This window comes from Tachyglossus aculeatus, chromosome 3 (genome assembly GCF_015852505.1).
Source record: "Tachyglossus aculeatus isolate mTacAcu1 chromosome 3, mTacAcu1.pri, whole genome shotgun sequence".
In the NCBI taxonomy this organism is placed as follows: Eukaryota; Metazoa; Chordata; class Mammalia; order Monotremata; family Tachyglossidae; genus Tachyglossus; species Tachyglossus aculeatus.
In genome coordinates this window covers 99,684,123-99,704,752 of record NC_052068.1, presented here as the reverse complement: position 1 = coordinate 99,704,752, position 20,630 = coordinate 99,684,123, and the positions used below count along the sequence as shown (strand labels likewise).

Here is a 20,630-nt window from a genome sequence, read left to right as displayed (position 1 = left end):
AATCTCCCAAATAGCCACTCCGGTACCTGCACACTTATGAACTCACCATCTCCTGAAACGCATATGGACACATCTTTCATACCGTATTACTTCACCGCTGTGGCGTCGTCATCATCAATGGTATTTATTGAGCACTTACTGTATTAAGTGCTAGGGAGAGTACAGTCTCATATCTGACAGACAGCGATTCTCCCGCCACCCTTCAAAGCCTCACTGAAGGCACATCTCCTCCAAGAAGCCTTCCCTAAGCCCTCATTTCCTCTTCTCCCACTGCCCTCTGAGTTGCCCTGATTTGTTCCTTTTATTCATCCCTCCCTCAGCCCCACAGCACTTATATACATATCCTAATTTATTTATATTAATATCAGTCTCCCCCCTAGACTGTAAGCTCATTGGGGGCAGGGGATGTGTCTACCAACTCAGTTATATCGTTGTGCTGTTATTCTCCCAAGGGCTCAGTACAGTGCTCTGTACACAGTAAGCGCTCAGTGAGTGATCGATTGATACAAGAGTTGGCAGACACGTTCCCCTGCCCACGATGAGCTTATGTCACATACACTTACATCTTCCTCTTATCTGTAATTTCCTGTAATGTCTATCTCCCTGCTAGACTGTAAGCTGTTCGAGGACAGGGATTTTGTCTGCTAATTCCACTGTACTCTCCCAAACACTTACTCCGGTGTTCTGCACACAGCAGGGCTCTCAATAAATACTAATTACTAAATACTAATACCACGGATTAACTGCTCGGGGAATGAAACTGCTCGGGGAAGAAAGGGAATGATTCAACAAGGAGGTCCTCTACAATACAGCTGCTGGGCGCCGTACCTCCCAAGAGTTCTCTTGGCCGAATCTTTAATCTGAATTTGGATGACAGCGTGAGAACGGGAGGAATCCGAGTTTACCCCCGTGGCTCCAGTGCTTCGTTCCTTGCCGCCTTTCAAAATCACCTGAAAATGGAAACCAGAACAACATTAAGTGTCGCCACCCTGGTCCAAATTATTGGTCTATTCAGTCCAGTATTTTGCCTCTAACAATAATAATAATAATAATGTTGGTATTTCTTAAATGCTTACTATGTGCCAAGCACTGTTCTAAGCGCTGGGGGAGATACAAGGTTAGCAGATTGCCTCACGTGGGGCTCACAGTCCTCATCCCCATTTTACAGATGAGGTAATCGAGGCCCAGAGAAGTGAAGTGACTTGCCCAAGGTCACACAGCTCACAAGCGGCGGAGGCGGGACAAGAACCCACGACCTCTGACTCCCAAGCCCGGGCTCTTGCCACTACGCCATGCTGCTTCCCATAATGAGGGAATTTGTTAAGCACTTACTATGTGCCACACACGGTTCTAAGTGCTGGGTGAAATACAAGGTAATCAGGTTGTCCCATGTGCGGCTCACAGTCTTTAGCCCCATTTTACAGATGAGGTCACTGAGGCACAGAGAGGTGAAGTGATTTGCCCAAAGTCACACAGCTGATAAGTGGTGGAGACGGGATTAGAACCCAGGACCTCTGACTCCCAAGCCCGTTTTCTTTCCACTAAGCCACGCTGCTTCTCCAATAATTATGCTATTTCTTAAGCGCTTACTATGTACCAAGCACTGTTCTAAGTGCTAGGGTAAATGCAAGGTAAGCAGGTTGTGCCACATGGGGCTCACAATCTTAATCCCCATTTTACAGATGAGGTAACTGAGGCCCAGAGAAGTTAAGCGGCTTGCCCAAGGTCACACAGCAGCCAAGTGGCGGAGCCAGGATTAGAACCCACGACCTCTGACTCCCAAGCCGGTGCTCTTTTCACTAATTGCCTCAAGAATGAAGGATAGTCAAGAGATACAGTGGAATGAATGAATGATAGAATGGTCACCTTCCTTCCTCCCCATCAAACAGAAGGTAGTGTTACTTGTGTTTGGAGGACGGAGAGGGAGAGGGAGAAGATTAAGGTCACGTTTCCTCCAGCCCTCTTTTAAAATTTTAAAATTAAACCCTCTTTTCCCCAGCTCATTCTCCCTTCTGTATCACCTATGTACTTGGATCTGGGACCCTGGACATTTGATAGTCACCTCACCCCCAACCCCACAGCACTTATGCCCATATCTTTAAATTATATATTATAAATTACTTAATTATTCACATTAGTGTCTGTTGCCCCCTCTAAGCTCGTTTGAGCAGGGAACGTGTCTGCTGATTCTGTCGTACTGTACTCTTGCCCAGTGCTCAGTACAGTGTTCTGAGCATAGTAAGCGCTCAAAAAACTCCACTGACTGATTGATAAAGATTAGGTCTATCTCCCCCGCTAGACTGGAAGCTCAGTGGGGGCAGGGATCATGTCTACCAACTCTATTATATTGTACTCTCCCACTGTTCAGGACACTGCTCTCTGCACACAATAAACACTACTGATGGATTGACTGAAAAGCGCATTCTCTTACCTCGCTTAAATCCACAAGGGTTTGTCTTGTGGAACCTCCTACAGGGTGAAGAATTGAACTTTTAAAGTATCAACACCCTCTGCCAGCAATAGACTTCGAAAAAAAAAATAATAATTCCGTGGAGAATCAAAATTGCTCCATTTCCTCATGCAGAGGACTGATTTCACATTCTCTGCAGGCCTTTGCCAGGGCTGGGGATCTTTGTTTCTGTTATACATGAAATTCAACTGAATTTCTGTGCCCAACACTTCGTCTTTTCTTGAATCGGGGACACAAAGAAGTTTAGGTTCAGGGAAAAAAGTAGAGTTACCTCTAAGAGCAGGTCCACATTATCCACTCGAAGCTCCCGCAGCTCCACTATTTGTACAATGTGCTTACTATCTTCTCTGGCGAAAAGTCTGCAGAGGCAAAAAATATTCACAAGTTTAGCCTGGAATACTCAGTCCTGCATAACAGAGCCAGAGAGAACAGCAAACCCAGAAAAATGCAGATGTAGCTAGGGTGAGTTCAGGTTATTAATAAATGGGAATTCCTGACGGACAATCATCCATCATTGGTATTTTGTCCTTTGGGGATTCCGACGTTAAGATAGGTTATCAAGGGCAATAAGAGGAACTGTAAATGATGGACCTAGTGGCCAAATACACTTCGAAAACTTAAACCAGTATGTTTTCTTCTTCACAAAGTTTAAGTATTGTACAAGGAAAATACGGCTGAAAAAGCAAAACGCTAACAGCCTTTCTCTCAGAGTGTGCATTTTCCTTGACGGAAGGTAATGAAGCATAGAAGCCACGTGGCCTACAGGATAGAACACAAATCTGGGAGTCTGAAGGACTTGGGTTCTAATCCCAGCTCTGCCCCTTGTCTGCTGGGTGACCTTAGGACAGGGACATGGTCTGTGTCCAAGCCGACTAGCTGGAATCTACCCCAGCGCTAAGTACAGTGCCTGGCACATAATAAGTTAACAAACACCCCACTCAAAGTCATCATTACTACTAGAGGGAGAGATAGACGTTAAAAGAAACGGAAGACGGATAGGTGCCGTGGTCTCCGGCATTCAAATACCTTTTTCTTCCATTGAGCAGGTCGTACAGCTGTCCGCAATAGATCTCATAAAAACTGACCCAAACATGCAGGTCTCTCCTGGGCCGGGACGCCTCGAGTTGCCCGAAGATGTCTTTAGCAGCGAGAGCATACAGTCCTGGGTTTTGATGAGTGCCAATCATAGTATAAGTTTTGCCTGCCCCTGTCTGTCCATATGCAAAGCAGGTGGCATTTCCTCTGTGGAAACAATCAGTAGCAGATGAACTGTGCTTTCTTCTTCACATTATATAATAAAGAGCGCCCAGCTGCAGCCGAACACATATTATGTCGAAAGTGGTACTGACTCCATTCACTAGGCAAGCAGTGTGGCCTAGTGGATAAAGCACGGGCCTGGGAGTGACAGGACTTGGGTTCCAATCCCGGGGAAGATAGACATGAGTATAAATATAAAGCAGGAAAGCTTAGAAAGCAGAGGCGGCCTGGAGACATTGTTCCTCTCCACTCATTCATTCATTCGTCTTTATTGAGCACTTACTGTGTGCAGAGCATGCTGAGAAATGATAATTACAATAAGTGCTTACTTACTGTGCACCAAGCACTTTTCTAAGAACTGGGGTAGATACAAGATAACCAGGTCCCACATGAGGCTCACGGTCCAAGAAGGAGGGAGAACAGGTTTGAATCCCCATTTTGCAGATGAGGCAACTGAGGCCCAGAGAAGTGAAGTGACCATAGTGGATACAGCCCGGGCCTGGGAGTCAGAAGGTCATGGGTTCTAAGTCCGGCTCTGCCACTTGTCTGCTCTGTGACCTTGGGCAAGTCGCTTCATTTCTCTGGGGCCTCAGTTCCCTCATCTGTAGAATGAGGATTGAGACTGTGAGCCCAACTTGGGACGGGGACTGTGTCCAAACTGATTTGCTTGTATCCACCCCAGTGCCGAGTACAGTGCCTGGCGCCTAGTAAGCGCTTAACAAATACCACAATTATTATTGTTATGATTATGGGATTTGCCCAAAGTCACACAGCAGACAAGTGGTGGAAGCCAGGTCCTCTGACTCTCAGGGCCGGGCTCTTCCCACTAGGCCACACTGTTTCGCCCGTGGTGGAGAGAGAGGGGCTGCCTATTCCCAGGTGTTGTTCAGTGGGGAATGAAGGGAGCTGGGAAGTGCCAGTCCCGAGAAAGCCAGGCAGACTGCTGTGCTTTCTAGCTTCTCCCTCAGGCCACATTGGCCACCCTGCCCCTCTTCCTTTGGAGGCTCTCTGGTCAGTGCGTGGCTTCAGTCAGGCCAAGAGACACGATGGGGAGGAGGGGAAGCCCTTGGAGGAACTTTGGCAGCCTGTTATGCCCCCCCTACACACACCCCTTCCCTTTTTTCCTCTGCAGGAGAGTGGGATCATTAGAGCAAGAGACAGGGAAAATGGCACTCAGAAGGTGGCTGACTCTTTAGGGTGAAAATGGGTTCCTCACGAATGCTCTGTTCATTCATTCAGTCATGCTTTCATTCAATCCCATTTATTGAGTGCTTCCTGTGTGCAGAGCACTGTACTAAGCGCTTGGAAAGTACAATTTGGCAACAGACAGCGACAATCCCTACCCAACATCGGGCTGTGTTACCCTTTAGAAATTTAGTCCAATTCATTTTTGATCATTCAAGATCTGATATCCTCAATGAGGTCTGATCAGCAGGAACTCCAGAACGAAAAGACTATGATCAAAAGAAGCCGCGTGGCCTTGTGGAATGAGGCCCCGCCTGGAAGTGAGAGGACCTGGCCTCTAATCCCAGCTCTGCCACTTCTCTGCTGTGTGACCCTGGGGAAGTCACTTCACTTCTCTGGGCCTCATCTGTATAATGGGAATTAAGACTGTGAGCCTCATCTCGGTCACAGACTGTCTCCAGCCTATCTTTTATCTATTCCAATGCTTAGTACAGTGCCAATTTTTTTTTTAAAAAAGATTCCTGCTCATTGACTCTAGGAGTTTCTTGGTGACTTTACTTACTGAATGAGCTAGATCTCCCCCACCCCCACTTCAAACTAGCAAAATGAAAATGGTACTGTCAACTAATCCAACGATGTAACTTTCCTATAATGAAAGAACCGGACTAAAATTCCAACCAGCACTCAAATGAAATTATATTACCGAGGCGGCTTATATTTTCCTATTAAGCATAGGCAATCAAAACAAACCAGTGGCTTGCTAGGAGCAACGCATAGTTTCATAGAAGAGATTTCTCGGTATTTCTCCTACTTTATAAACACTGTCGACAGACATTGTGCTTTTCCAAAGATTGTTTTTTTAACAACCCCAGATGGAAAAGTCGTACAGAGAAGCATGACTGTTCATCAGAGAGCAGAATGACATATGGAAAAGAGGAAATAAAAGAAAAGAAAAGCAAACAAATATTGGCCATCCTACCCGTTAAAAATGTGCTGAATGAGTGGGTGAGTGGTCTTCATGTATACATCCTGATTGGTACACGCCTCACCAAAGACTTCATCAAAATAAAAAACATGCTGAAAAATAAATTTGATCTTTATATGAAAATTTTCTTCATTTTTAACCACCCTCTTTTCACCCTGCCTGGTTTCCACGAGGCAATGGACTGAATTTTACCTCACGATCATCAACCATATTCAAGCTAGGGATAGAATAAGCCATCAGAAAATAAATCAATCAAAAGAATTTATTGGGCACTTATGATGTGCTAAGCACTGTACTAAGCCCCTGACAGAATACGACAGGGTCAGAAGACAGGATCCGTGGCCTCATTTTTAACTCTCATTGTCGCATAGGACCCGGAAATTCATCTGTATGGTGATTAAAAGGGATCAATCAACGGTATTTGTGGTGTACTTGTTTTATAGAGGACACTGTGCTGGTCCTTTGGGGAATTATCAAAGAAGAATATGCACCAGTCACTGCCCTCTGAAAGGCGGTGAGACACCAAGTCTGGGCAAAACACAATAATAATGATGAGCGTATTTGTTAAATGCTTACTACGTGCCAGGAACTGTACTAATCGCCGAATGCGTGAACATATAAAATGGAAAGTGCAAATGCTGGAATTGCCGAGGAATCCGCTGCTGAGTCCAAACCTGACTAAGGGAAGAATAATAATAGTAATGATGCTAAGGTCTGCTTTCTTGCTTAGTTCTGAATGTGCCAGAGTGCTTTAACAATCTCATTTTTCTCAGATGGAACGTTGCCATGAAAGTGGTAGTGGGTCTCTGGGCAAAAGCTGTATGTGGAAAGAGGGACACGGATGCAAAGAGAAAACAGCGCCAGATGCTGCAAACGTTAACCACAACAACATGACAAGGGATTTAATAATAATAATAACAGTAAAAATGGCGTTTTGTTAAGCACTTACTATGTGTACTAAGCGCTAGGGAGGATACGAGGTGATCAGGTTGCCCCACAGGGGGCTCACAGTCTTAATCCCCATTTGACAGATGAGGGAACTGAGGCACAGAGAAATTAAGTGACTTGCCCAAAGTCACACAGCTGACAAGCGGCGGAGCCGGGATTTGAACCCATGACTTCTGACTCCCAAGCCTGTGCTCTTTCCACTGAGCCTCGCTGGATTTATATGTATCATCTTCCGTCTTCAAAGATGACACTAGTGCCTGGCACATAGTAAGTGCTTAACAAATACCATCATTATTATGTATATGTGTACATACAAGAACACATACCTATATCCCATAATGTATCATATGTACATATATATGATACACATATATATGTTCACATACATATATCTCATGATACATTTACACTGCCATACCTCCTTTAGGGTGCTGGGACCAGCTTGGATTACTGCGCTTTGAAAACAGGGTATGGAAAAACCAGAGAGGGTCTCAAGAAGTAATAAAAATAGGTCATATGCAGGGTCATATTACTGGGGTCATATTAATGCAGAGGCATTAGAGAGAGCAATGAATTGATAACTGAATTTTTTCAAGGTATTTGTTAAGCACCAGGTACTGTGCTAAGCACTGGGGTAGATACAATCTAATCATGTTGGACACAGTCCCCGTCCCACATGGGGCTCACAGTCTTAAACCCCATTTTACAGATGAGGGAACTGAAGCACAGACAGGTTAAGTGACTTGCTCAGGATCATTTATTGAGCACCTACTTTGCGCGGAGCTCTGAATGATGTTCATGAGAGAGTACAATAAATACAGTTAGGGTGATATCCCTCAAGGATTTTAAAATCTGGCGAGGGAGACCGACATTAAAATAAATTACAGGCATTAAGAGTGTAAGTTATAAGTCTTCTGTGGGAAAAGGACTGTATCCAATCTCATAACCTCATATGTTTGTACTCCAGCACTTAGCACACACTAAGTGCTTATTAATGATAATAATAACAATACTGGTATTCGTTAAGTGCTGATTATATGCCAAGCACTGTACTAAGCGCTGGGGCAGATACAAGATAATCAGGTCCCACATGCGGCTCACAGGCTGAGTGGGAGGGAGACCAGGCATTGAGTCCCTATTTTGCAGACGAGGAAACTGAGGCATGGGGCAGTGGTTAGAGCATGGGCTCGGGAGTCAGAAGGTCATGGGTTCTAATCCCAGCTCCGTCACTTGTCTGCAGTGTGACCTTGGGCAAGTCACTTCACTTGCCTGGGCCTCAGTTCCCGCATCTGTAAAAATGGGAATTGAGACTGTGAGCGCCAGCTGGGACAGGGACTGTGTCCAACTCGATTTGCTGTTATCCACCCCAGCGCTTAGTACAGTGCCTGGTACATAACAATTACCGTGATTATCATTATTATTATTACGTGCCCCGGATCACACAGCAGGTAAGTGGCGGAGCGGGATTAGAACCCAGGTCCTCTGGCTCCCGGGCCTGTTTTAGTCCCACTAGGCCATGCTGTTTCCCCAAATTATAAATGCCATCATTCTTACTCTCAATGGTTTCCCATGATGATGCCCGAGGAGGGCATGTAGGGATCGGAGCGGCCCACTGTGGGGGGGTTCTTCCCTGTACAGCAGTTTGGCACTTTTGGGCTGAAGGCCCTGTGCCAGGAGATACCCCCGCTCGGAGAGTGGTTGGGGTGGACCATCCAGTGTTGTCACAGTCCCACGCCCTACCCCGGCACGGCCTCGCCTGGCCTCCTCCACTCTGTAGAAGCAGCGAGCATCCCAGAGGGGTTGGGAGCCGGACAACCTCGCAAACCTCCCCTTGGGCTGGAGACGTGGGAGCTGCTGTTTCCAAAATGGCCCATGACACCAAAATATCCCGGGCCAGCCCTTGCAGCATTGTCCTCTACACTGTAAGCTCCCTGTGGGCAGTCAGTCGTATTTATTGAGCACTTACAGTGTGCACAGAGCACTGTACTAAGCCCATGTGACAGCACATTCCCTGCCCACAAGGAGCTTACTGTCTAGAGTGAGAGACAGACGGTGATATAAACAGATAAAATTGCAGATATGTACGTAAGTGTTGTGGGGCTGGGAGCGGGGAAGAACAAAGGGAGCAAGTCAGGGTGATGCAGAAGGGAGCAGGAGAAGAGGAAAGGAGGGCTTAGCCAGGGAAGGCCTCTTGGAGGCGATGAGCCTTCAATAAGGTTTTGAAGGGGGGAGAGTAACCCCCTGTCGGATCTGAAGAGAGAGGGTTTTGCAGGCCAGAGGCAGAGCGTGGGCGAGAGGTCAGTAGCGAGATAAACGAGATCAGGGTTCAGTGAGAAGCATTGGAGGAGTGAAGTGGGCAGGCTGGGTTGGAGTAGGAGAGTAGCGAGATGAGGTAGGAGGGGGCAAGGTGATGGACTGCTTTGAAGCTAATGGTGAGGAGTGTCTGATGTGGTGGTGGGTGGAGGTGCTTGAGAAGTGGGGAAATGTGGCCTGAACATTTTTGCCTCTACCAACTCTGCAATACTGTACTCTGATCGCTTTGTGTCCCCCCAGCGCTTGGAACGGTGCTTTGTACATAGTAAGCACTTAACGAATGCCAACATTATTATTATTATTACATGCCCTGCTCTCCTTCTGCTCCCTCCTCAGGCCCACCTGCCCCCACGGCTCTGTAACTTTGTTTCCCCGCAGCTCCTCTGTGACCCTGAGCCCATCCCCTCTCCCTTTCCCTGTTAATCCTTCTCTTCCCACCCCGTTGGGTTGGTTCCTCACCGTGTCTGGCTCCATCCGGTACCGCTTTTTTATTTTTAAAATCGCTCTGTTGCTGCTGGCCCTCTCCCTGACGGACAGCCTCTACCTCCCGTGGCTGCCAAAGCCCCAGGGACCAGGCAGAACTGGGGGCAGAATGGGGAGAGCGGCAGCCCGCCCAGACCTCTCTCTGTCCCGTCCTCACGGCTTTGGCAGGCCCGGGAGCTGCAGGCTGTAAGTCAGGGAAAGGGCAGGCGGGAATGGTGGCGAGACAACTTTTAAAAAGAAAAAGCCGTGCTCGGTGAGACCACGGGGACGGGATGCTTGGGTTGGGGGCGTTGGGAGCTGTGCCCGGACCTGTGGAGAAAGAAAATGGCTTGGGGCTGTGGGAAGGGGGCGGAGGGAGGACAATCGTTGGCCGGGCCGGGTGATGGACAATGGAGTGGGACGCCATGGCAAGTTTGGCATCACCGGAAAGGCAAATTCACCACGATAACCCCCGCGTCGTCTTTGTGGGAAAGCTCCGTTTCTGGAAACAAGAGGGTGCTAACCTTCCTCAAAGGACTGGAGGCAGGGGTAACTAGTGATGGGAACGATTTCTCTATTTCTTTATTTTACTTGTACATATTTTTATTTTATTTGGTTTATATGTTTTGTTTCGTTGTCTGTCTCCCCCTTCTAGACTGTGAGCCCACTGCTGGGTAGGGACCGTCTCTGTATGCTGCCAACTTGTACTTCCCAAGCGCTTAGTACAGTGCTCTGCACACAGTAAGCGCTCAATAAATACGATGGAATGAATGAATTAATACTTTCCGCAGCATTTAGCACGGTGCTCTGCACCCACTAAGTGCTCAATAAATCCAGTTGATTGGTTGATTGATCATCCCCTCTCTCAACTGCCCCCCGGTTTCCAATGGTAGCTCCTTCTCCCCTGCCCCAGGCGTGGAAGAGAGAGAGAGAGAGAGAGACCGCTCAGACAGCGTCGGGGTGGGGGCGGCTGATGGGGGGCAGCTGTTGCCGTGGGGGCAGCTGCCAGTGTCCGCCCATCGCACCTCCTCTCCCCACCCGCTTCCCAGCCGGGCCCGGGCTGGGTGGCGGGAGGACCAGGGTGACAACAGCTGTTCCTCTGAAGTGACTATGGCTTCGGGGTAGATTGGGGAAAAGGAAGGAATGATTCCACTTCTCTCATCCTTCCCAGCTGTCACTGGGGAAGAGATTTCCTGCCGGTTTTCCAAGTCTACCTCCTCTCCAGCACCTCCGGGCCCTCTCCTGCACACCTTATTAAAACACCTGCACCCTTCTTCGTCTCTCTCTGATCACTCTCTTCAACTCCTCCAAAGGCTCCTTCCCCTCCACTTTCAAACGTGTTTTCCTAACCAGTGCTTAGTACAGCGCCTGGCACATAGTTAACACTTAACAAATACCATTATTATTATTATCCCCTACCCTGAAAAAAAACCCTCCCTAGATCCCTCACACCCCCCTACAAATCCTGCCGAAACTTCCTGAACGGGTCGTTCATTCTGGCTGCCTGTGCTTCTTGATGATGATAATGATGATAATGACATTTATTAAGCGCTTATTATGTGCCAAGCACTGTTCTAAACACTGAGGAGGTTACAAGGTGATCAGTTTGTCCCACGGGGGGCTCACAGTCTTAATCCCCATTTTACAGATGAGGTAACTGAGGCCCAGAGAAGTGAAGTGACTTGCCCAAAGTCTCACAGCTGACAATTGGCAGAGCCGGGATTTGAACCCATGACGTCTGACTCCAAAGACCGTGCTCTTTCCACTGAGCCACGCTGCTTCTCTCCTTCTTCTCCAACTCCCTCCTCGACCCCCTACGATCCGGTGTCTGCCTCCTCCACTCCAATGGCACTGTGTTCGCCTCTTATGGGGGTCGTCCTCAATAGCTCCACACTCAGAAGGGGGGAGAGAGACGGAGGGGGCGGACTCTTAGCTGCCCCTGTCTGAGGGAAATCCAGTTGAGTAGTTTCTCATGTCTTGTAAAGCATTAACTTGGAACTGATACAATCAGAGGAAAGGGTTGGGAAAGATGCAGTGTGGCCTAGTGGAAAGAGCACAGGCCCAAGAGGCAGAGGACCTGGGTTCAAAGCTCGGCTCCTCCGTGTGCCTGCTCTGTGACCTTGGGCAAGTCATTTCACTCCTCTGGACCTCAGTTCCTCATCTGTAAATTGGAGACTGAGACTGTGAGCCCCACGCGGGACAGGGACTGTGTCCAACTCAATTTGCTTGTATCCACCCTGGTTCTGAGTACAGTGCCTGGCACATAGTAAGCACTTAAATACCACCATTATTTTATTTACCCAACCCTCAGTACTTATGTCCAGATCTGTAATTTATTTATTTATATTAATATCAGTCTTCCCACCCTAGAGCGCGAGCTCATTGTGGGAAGGGAACGTGTCTACCAACTCCATTATATTACGCTCTCCCAAGTGCTCAGTACAGGGCTCAGCACACGGTCAGTGCTCAATAAATCCTACTGACTGACTGAAAGGAGAAACTACATTTCCCAGGAAGCAAAGGGAAATAACTCATGACCTTTGGGCACCACTGTAGTGGGTAGTCCTGGTTGGAGCCAAGCCCCCACAGTGGGGAGAAGTGGAGCGGGGGGCTTTTGGTACTGGTGAAGTGAGGAGATAAATACAATTAGCTCCATCAAGCACAATCCACATGGAAATGAAGTTCCTACCCCCGAATTAGGCTGTTGGAAAGATAGATCAGGGAAGTAGCATTGATGATCGATCAGTTTAGCAGGTTTTCTAGTATAAATCTTAGTTTGTGGTTTCACATCGCATTTTGAATCGCCTTTCTGGCATTCTTTTCCAGTTCTAATTAAAATATGATTCGAATCAATAAATGAAATGTAATATGAAGCAATACATGTCATGGATTGAATGATTTGTTAACAGGCATGTGTAATTAGCAGAGTTTTAGAGTTCTCCAAAGTGATCTGGTAGCGTTCCCTTTCTGATTCTTGCCCGATTCTATATCTTCTTTATTCCTTTTGATTGTCTGGATTTCTAGTGCTTCTCATTCTAGATATTTTAACCAGGGGCCTCCTATGAAACTTATAGCTTTTCTAGGGGTTTTGGGGTTTTTTTATGGTATCTGTTTAGCACTGTACTAAGCACACGATAATCAGGTTGGACACAGTCGACGTCCAACACGGGGCTCATGGTCCTAATCCCCATTTTACAGATGGGGTAACTGAGGCACAGAGAAGCTAAGTGACTTGCCCAAGTCCTCACGGCAGTCATGGCAGAGCTGGGATTAGACTCCCAGGCCCTTGCCCTATCCACTAGGCCATGCTGCTTCTTTAGGGGTATCGTTATTACAATTTTATAGTTACTTGAGCTGTTACTATGTGTCAAGCACTGCACTCGGTGCTGAAGTAAAGTCGAGATAAAAAACGAAAACACAATACCATCGTTTTCACTCCACTGGAATGAAAATCCAACAGGTAGCTTGAAGGGGAAAATTTGGATCTACAGTTAGATTTAGGAATGTGGAAGATCTGGAGAGATATTTGGAGACCTATGGGGAGTCTTTGAATCTACAGTTAGATTTAGAAATGTGTGGAGGACAGAGGTCTGATACGACAATAAATGTTGGTGACGATGAGGAGGAGGAGAAGGAGGTAGAGATCAGGGAACACAGCAGAAGGACGTAGAAAGCTCTAGCACTTGGACATTGTAATGTGATTTTTAAGGCGTAAGATCCAGACCTAATCCAAAACCTACAACTGTACTTCACTTCTCTGTGCCTCAGCTACCTCATCTGTAAAATGGGGATTAAGCCTGCGAGCCCCAAGTGGGACAACCTGATTACCTTGTTTCTACCCCAGCGCTTAGAACAGTGCTTGGCACATAGTAAGCACTTAACAAATACCATCATCATTATTATTGTTACTATACACGAGAGATGGCTCGTTCATTACATGATAAGAGCCCCTTATGAAAAAGTCATATTTGTAATGTTAATTTACGGAAGTGGCAAAACCAGGGCCCTCTGCCCTTTTTCCGAGGGTGTGGTGATTCTTTGCCTATTGCACGGATGACCTGGGATAAGGAATTGCAAGTTAACACATTCAATAAGGGGCTACTGATGAAGTACTCCCTCCTAAACAATTTTAACGGTTCCAGAATAATTCTCTACTACTTTTACGTAGCATGCTGTGTGGGCTGTGCAATTAAGGAATGCAAACTGGGCAAAAAGTAAGACTGAACATTTAAAAAAGATCAAGGAATGCTTGTAACTGCACCTTAATTTAGAATATACCATCTTAGTACAATACATGGCCATAGAGCTTCAATTTGTTGTAATAGCCAGTGAGGTTTTTTTTAAGCAATTCAATTTAACGGGAACTCTACTATTCATTCATTCATATTTATTGAGCGCTTCTTGTGTGCAGAGCACTGTTCTATGTGCTTGACTACACAGCTGTCCCTAAGCAAAGTAAAAATAAATACATGGCAGCTGTTAGTGTTACCGGCTTATTACAATCTCTCTCTTTTCTTCCCTCCCCTTCTAAAAAACTAGATAGTCCTGACAGATTAGATTCAAACTACAGCGGCAGAATTCCAGAATCCAAGGGGCTTCTAGTTCCACATAAAATATGGAAGTTCCACCAACCCTGGTTTACTGATGACAATCAAATTAGAACACTGAACTGAAGTCCTGGGCTTGGGGGTGAGAGAAATTATTTTTTAAAAAGAACAGGATGTACTCAAGTTGGAATTCCTGGAATTGAACTAGGTAACAATAATAATAATGATAACTATAATTGTAGCATTAAGAGCTTACTACGTGACAAGCACTGTGCCAGAGTACTGTGGATAATCAGGACAGACACAGTCTTTGCCCGCGTGGTGTAAACAGTCTAAGTGGGAGGGAGAATGGGTACTGAATCCCCATTGCACTGATGAAGAAACCGAGGCACAGAGAAGTAAGTGACTTGCCCAAGGTCACCAGCAGACAAGTGGCAGATCCGGAACTAGAACCCAGGTCATCTGACTCCCAAGCCTGGGCTTTTTCTACTAGGCCAACCTGCTTCCCCCAGGGAAAAATGATCAGTATTAAGGGGGTTTTTGGTAAATAAAGTGAAAATGAAATATTACACATACTTCATCTTACTTGCTATATGTTTCTGAAAAAGGATACTGCTTTTTCTCTCCTAAATCACAAAAATTGGGGTTTAAGTGTAGAGGACCTAATTTTAATATGAAGAACTCCTGACCAGCCCGGTTTTTACTCACTAAAGGGAAGCCCTCCTTCATTTTCCTGAAACAGGATTGCAGACAAACAATGAAAGCTACTGTGTAGCCAGGATCAAATTCTCATAAAAAGCAAACTCATCCACTCTCTGTCTGATTCTGGCCCTCACTGTTCATTCGGTGGACAATGCACATTTAAAATCTGTTTTGTGGGCATGATTTACCACTAATAATTTCTCTTTGCCAGCGGAAATCATTCACCTTCATTACATCCCTATACCAAGCGGGTTTTCAAATATTACTTGTAAAAAAAATTTACATCTCAGAGAGATGAAGTACCTTTCTCTGGCTGGGTCACATAATATTTGGTGGCTATGCCGAACAGCGTGATTTTCATACTGCTGTGTTAGTTTAACCAATCAATGGTATTTATTGAGCACTTACTCTTGTAGAGCACTGTACTAAGCACTTTTCTTGTCTTGTTCTTAGCTGTCGCATCGTCGCCGACCTATAGTGACGCCATGGACACATTTCTCCCAGAACGCCCCACCTCCATTTACAATCATTCTGGGTAGTGTATCCATAGAGTTTTCTCAGTAAAAATATGGAAGTGGTTTACCATCACCTTCTTACGTGCAGTAAAATTGACTCTCCGCCCTCAACTCTCTCCCATGCCCTTGCTGCCCGGCACGGGTGAGTTTTGACTTGTAGCAGATTGCTTTCCACTCGCTAGCCAGTGCCCGAGCTAGGAATGGAATGGGTAGGCCTCTGCCCGACTCTCCCTCCCGTAGCTGAGACTGGTAGAGTAGTGGAAACTCTCCAGGCGTGATCCTGAGAGGGGGACTGAGCACTTGGGAGAGTACAATACAACAGAATCAGTGGACACGTAACCTGTCCATCACGAGCTTAAAATCCAGAGCGGGAGACAGACATTAATATAAATCATTCATAATATATAATTTGCATATATAATTTAAAGATTAAAGTTTAAAATTTAATACCTTTGATTATAGATGAAAGGAAACGCAGAGACTGAAACAGTCTCAACGTTATTACTATCATTACTATGTGCCGTTGAGTCGTATTTGATTCACAGCGACTCCATGAATCCACTTTCTCCAGAACGTCCTGTTCTCTGCCATAATCCACAACTTTTCTATCGGTTCTGCTGTTATCGTTGTTATGGTCTCTATACGGTCTCTCCACGTTTTCCCTTGACTTTTCCTAGCACTAGCGTCTTCTCCAGAGAATCAGTCCTCCGGATTCTGTGTCCAAAATACGCTAACCATATCTAGGTTACATACAACTATACATAGGTCTCATCATACCTGCAGGATATACTGTGTGAGATCAACAGCCTCCTTCTTCTCATGGACGAGGAGAGTTTCTTGATCTTCCACTGTGATAATGTTCACTTCTCCACGGCGCTCCTCCCTCAGACCAAGGGGGCGTTTTCGGACACACACCCGGATCTTCTCCGTCTCGGTCCAAAGGTTCCCTTGCTCCGAAGTGCTGTGTCTGAAACACGTACATTGATATTTTTCAATCTTTCAGAATTAAAATGAGCCTGCAGGAAGAGTTGAAATGTCAGTGCATTTGATTGAAAAACCTCGGGATTACATCACGAAATGCTTTCTCCTGGCTGGGATCAGGCCTGTTTTGTCTATCCCAGCACCACACTAGCCCAGAAAGGCATACTTAATCAATACTTTTGATGCTGTAGATCACTGTAAATAGTATTTATTAGCTGCTCCATTTTACAGAAATGCTAAACTTCAGTCAATCAATCAATTAAACATCTTTATTGAGCATATACTTTGTGCAGGACACTGTACTAAGTGTTAGGGAGAGTACAATGTAACAATAAGCAGATTCCCTACCCACAATGAGCTTACAGTCTTGAGGGGGAGAAAGACATTGATATCAATAAATAAAAATAATATAACAAAATAAGAGTGCTTACCAGAGGTTTATAAATCAATTACATAACCAGACTTTTCAGGATAAAATCATTAAAACAAGAAGACTCATATTGGTCAATTTCTTGCAATAAATATTACCACCAATGGGAATGCTCTTTCTGTTTCTTTCTCAAGGATCTTGGTTTGCATATGGATTATAATGTAATTCAAATCTCTTTTGGTTCTTAACTCAGGTCTAGTGATGGTAAGGAGATGAGAAATCTGGCTCTTTTAGGGAGGACTGGGGGAGAGGCCAGAGCAAAAGAGAGGAAAGGGAAAAAGGGAAAGAGAGGGAAAATGGGGAGAGGGATAGGGGAAATAAGGGAGAGGGTGGGAAGTCCAAGGAGACAGAGGAGAGGGAGGAGGAGAAAAAGATGGTGGGAGGGGCCACCCTGCAGAGATACTGGGCTACCCTGGCCACTGTACCAGATAATAATAATAATAACGATAACGGTACTTATTGTGTCAAACACTGTTCTGAGTGCTGGGGTAGATACAAGTTAATCAGGTTGGACACACTCTCTGTTCCACATGGGGCTCATAGTCTTCATCCCCACTGTACAGATGAGGGAGCTGAGGCTCAGAGAAGTTAAGAGAGTTGCCCAAGGTCACACACCAGGCCTGTAGCGGAGCTGGGATTAGAACCCAGGTCCTTCAGACTCCCAGGCCTGTGTTCTATCCACTAGGCCATGCTGTGTCTTAGATGCCGCTCAGCCATGGTCCAGCTGACGGGGGCTCCGCCGTTTGCTGGATCAGAGAGCAGCAGGGTGGGCTTTTCCCCTCCACCCGCATGGTGGGGGCGGCAAGGCCAGAGCAGTTGGTTGGTGCTCCATAAACACCACTAATCAATCAATCAATCAATCAACTAACTGATTATCGATCGATCACCTTTGGGGTGAGAGAAGGAGTTTCTTTTGCCTTTCATCCATGGAGGTCCTGCTTTAAGTTCAGATCTGACGTAAGGGGACGATGACATTCTCCCCCTTGCACTCCAACTGTGTGTTTCATAAAATGACCTCATATTCTGCACTCCCTGACAGGGCCTGCTCAGACAATACCAGGACTGGAAGGGCATGCTGGGCCATAAATCTCGCACTGCTAGGAGACCAGTCAATCCTCAAGCGCTCAGTACAGTGCTCTGCATGTGAGACGCTCAAAAAATACAAATGAATGAACGAAAGTGCTATTAAAATTCCCTCCAAGTTTCTTTAAAAAGGCCAATTTGAAGTACTAAAAAAAAAAAAGTGCTGTATTATGGACGGTGAGGCTTTTCCTCCACTGAAGACCGGCAAGGTGTCTTACTTTCACCTTGGGGAATCTGCTTTTTACGGCTCTTTTTCCCGAATTATGCTCCACTGGCCAATAGGAGAAAACAAGTCAGAAGTCAAATACCACAAAGACATGTGCCGGAAGGGCATGACCGCCTATTCTTAGCAGATCCAGGCAAGTAGCAGCTGTTCACCACAACTGGCCAAGATAATCTTTCTATCCATCTGGAAAGTCCCAATCGCTTATTCGTTGTTTTTTTTCTCTGCCTACACCAAAACTGTTCATCATTTCATTTCAGTGACACACCCACTTGGGGCAGATGGAGAGGGTCGCCTTAGTTTGTGCAAAGGGAAGGGACTCTCGTTAGCTATCCTAGAGAAAAAGAGACAAAAAGGAATGAGTATTACCTGAAACAAGAATGAGGCACTCCGTAGTTATACCCTGACCCGTGAGTGACTCTTTGGACGATGGGAAGTCTGCCGTCCCCCCAGTACGGAGCAAGATCGTCCGCTGAAGTGTTGATTTCTCGCGGTATACAGGGATCGTCAGGGGCAGCTGTGGGGATTTTCCACTTGGGCTGGAATGGTCTGTCCCCTGGAAGAACGTTCTCTAGCATTTCGACCGGGTCCGGCTCACGTTCGTCGGCAGGGAAACCCGCCGAGCAGCATGGTTCGAATCCCCAGTTTCCTACCGTTCCGTCCCTTCTGTCGACGGGAGAATCGAAGTGCAGCTGTCTCCGGGGCCCCGGCCTGGGATCCTGAGGTTGAAGGGGATGGCGGCTCCGTGCCTGAAGGCGGTGTTTGGAACCGCTGGCCGCTTGGTCTTCCTCTTGCGTGATTTGGATGATTTTAATGAGCTGGAAGAGGCGGTGGCGGTCACTCATGCTGCGGACTCCCAACTTGGTGTAGTCTTTCATCGTGATCTTGGCCAGTTCATCTATCTTCTGGAACCCCGCGGCAGTGAAATGGGGGTAATACTGCTCAAGTTCTGCCTCACAAAGACACTCGTACAAACAGGATGCCATTGCTGTGAGGACTTTGATAGGAACCCCTGGATTTAAAAAAAAACCAACACAAAAAAAAACCGGTAAAATACGATAGCCGCGGCTGACAGCCCTAAACCAACCCACTTCTCTTCGCCACCCCAATCGATCAATCCATTAACGGTATTTAGCGGACGCTGTGGATGGATCACTGTACTAAGCAGTCATATGTTTTGAGCGCACTGCACTAAGAGTTTGAGAGAGTACGATACAGCAACAGACACATTCCCTGCCCACAGAGAGTTTACGGGGGAAACTGACATGAACATAAAAAAATAAATGACAGATACGGACCTAAGTGCTGTGGGGCTGGGAGGGGGGGATAAATAAAAGGAGGAAGCCAGGGCGACGCAGCAGGGAGTGGGAGAAGAGGAAGGGGGGGCCTTTCCCTGCCCGTAACGAGCCTCCAGTTCAGAGCTATAAGCCCATCCTCAGCCCACCGACTTGTAGAATTAATTATTCTAAGATTTCAGTGGATGCCACCGGGGAACGACAAGTTGAACTTCAGGCAACAGAAGCAGGGGTGATGATTTAAAAATCCATCCTGCCAAAATGAAAGATAAAAGTTGCCCCCCTTCTGTCTTATGACTAAGGCACACAGACAGTTACATATTCAAACAGCAGTCACTTACTGGTTGCCAAAGACTTCCTGCACTTGCAAAGTCTTCCGAACGAATGCCCTGAACTACTGAAACCTTGTCCCCGGGGCACAGAATGCAATACGCCTAATTTTAGACATTCAACATGTGGTCCAACTGTTCCTCAGGCTGAGAAAAAGGATGCGAAAATCTTTCGGGGTGGAGAAGGATAGATCGATTACATCGAATAACAAAAAGCACTTTTGGAAACGCTCTGAGTGACATTAGCGGACATAACTAACTTGGGAGATAGGGTTTACTCTGGGTTGGACACAGTCCCCGTCCCCCAAGGGGCTCACGGTCTCAATACCCATTTTACAGATGAGGGAACTCAGGCCCAGAGAAGTGAAGCGACTTGCCCACGGTCGCACGGCAGACAAGTGGCAGAGTCAGAATTAGAACCCAGGCCCTTCTGGCTCCCAGGCCCCGACTCTATCCACTAGGCCAACATGCGGGGCGTCATGGGGCTATCCCATGATGGAGGGCAGACTGGGGCTATAATAGTTCCATTCCCCCACTCCACTTTCAGAGAACCTCTCAGAGGAGGATGAGCCCCAGGCTGGGGGCAGGGGTTTCATCTTGTGCCCACCCAACTGTCTCTCATCCCGCTCTTGCCCTGTCTTTGGGGGAGGCACAGAGATGGTTTGGCTAAGGTCTGGAAAGACCTGGGGTTATTTACCCTGAAGTGGAGAAGGAGGCTGGGTGACTTAATCATGTCCTCTAGTCTGGGATGGGTGACCATCGTCCCCCCATCTTTTGTAGGGGAAGGACAAAAGGAGGCGGATTTAAGTCGCAGGATAAAGGACTGCACTGTCCTCTCCCAAGCCCTGAGTACCTGAGCGCTCAATAAATACTGGATTGATAGTTTTAAAGAAGGGTTTACGGAT

At 46.6% G+C, this 20,630-nt stretch overlaps 1 protein-coding gene and 1 non-coding gene across 3 annotated transcripts in view; both read right to left on the bottom strand.

Annotated features, from left to right (window-relative positions):
- Window positions 1-20,630, bottom strand: part of KIF24 (kinesin family member 24) — a 54,218-nt gene that overhangs the window by 22,762 nt on the left and 10,826 nt on the right. For both annotated transcript variants that reach the window (XM_038743909.1, XM_038743910.1), the window contains exons 2-7: window positions 18,471-19,113; window positions 16,162-16,351; window positions 5,892-5,989; window positions 3,497-3,712; window positions 2,742-2,829; window positions 829-950 (exon numbers count right to left, since the gene is read on the bottom strand). In XM_038743909.1, the coding sequence (XP_038599837.1) occupies window positions 829-950; window positions 2,742-2,829; window positions 3,497-3,712; window positions 5,892-5,989; window positions 16,162-16,351; window positions 18,471-19,087 (1,331 nt within the window). In that variant the 5' untranslated portion in view covers window positions 19,088-19,113. The remainder of the gene's footprint in view (window positions 1-828; window positions 951-2,741; window positions 2,830-3,496; window positions 3,713-5,891; window positions 5,990-16,161; window positions 16,352-18,470; window positions 19,114-20,630) is intronic.
- Window positions 15,537-15,674, bottom strand: LOC119926094. The gene has a single exon (XR_005450005.1). It is a non-coding gene; the product is annotated as a small nucleolar RNA SNORA7 (small nucleolar RNA).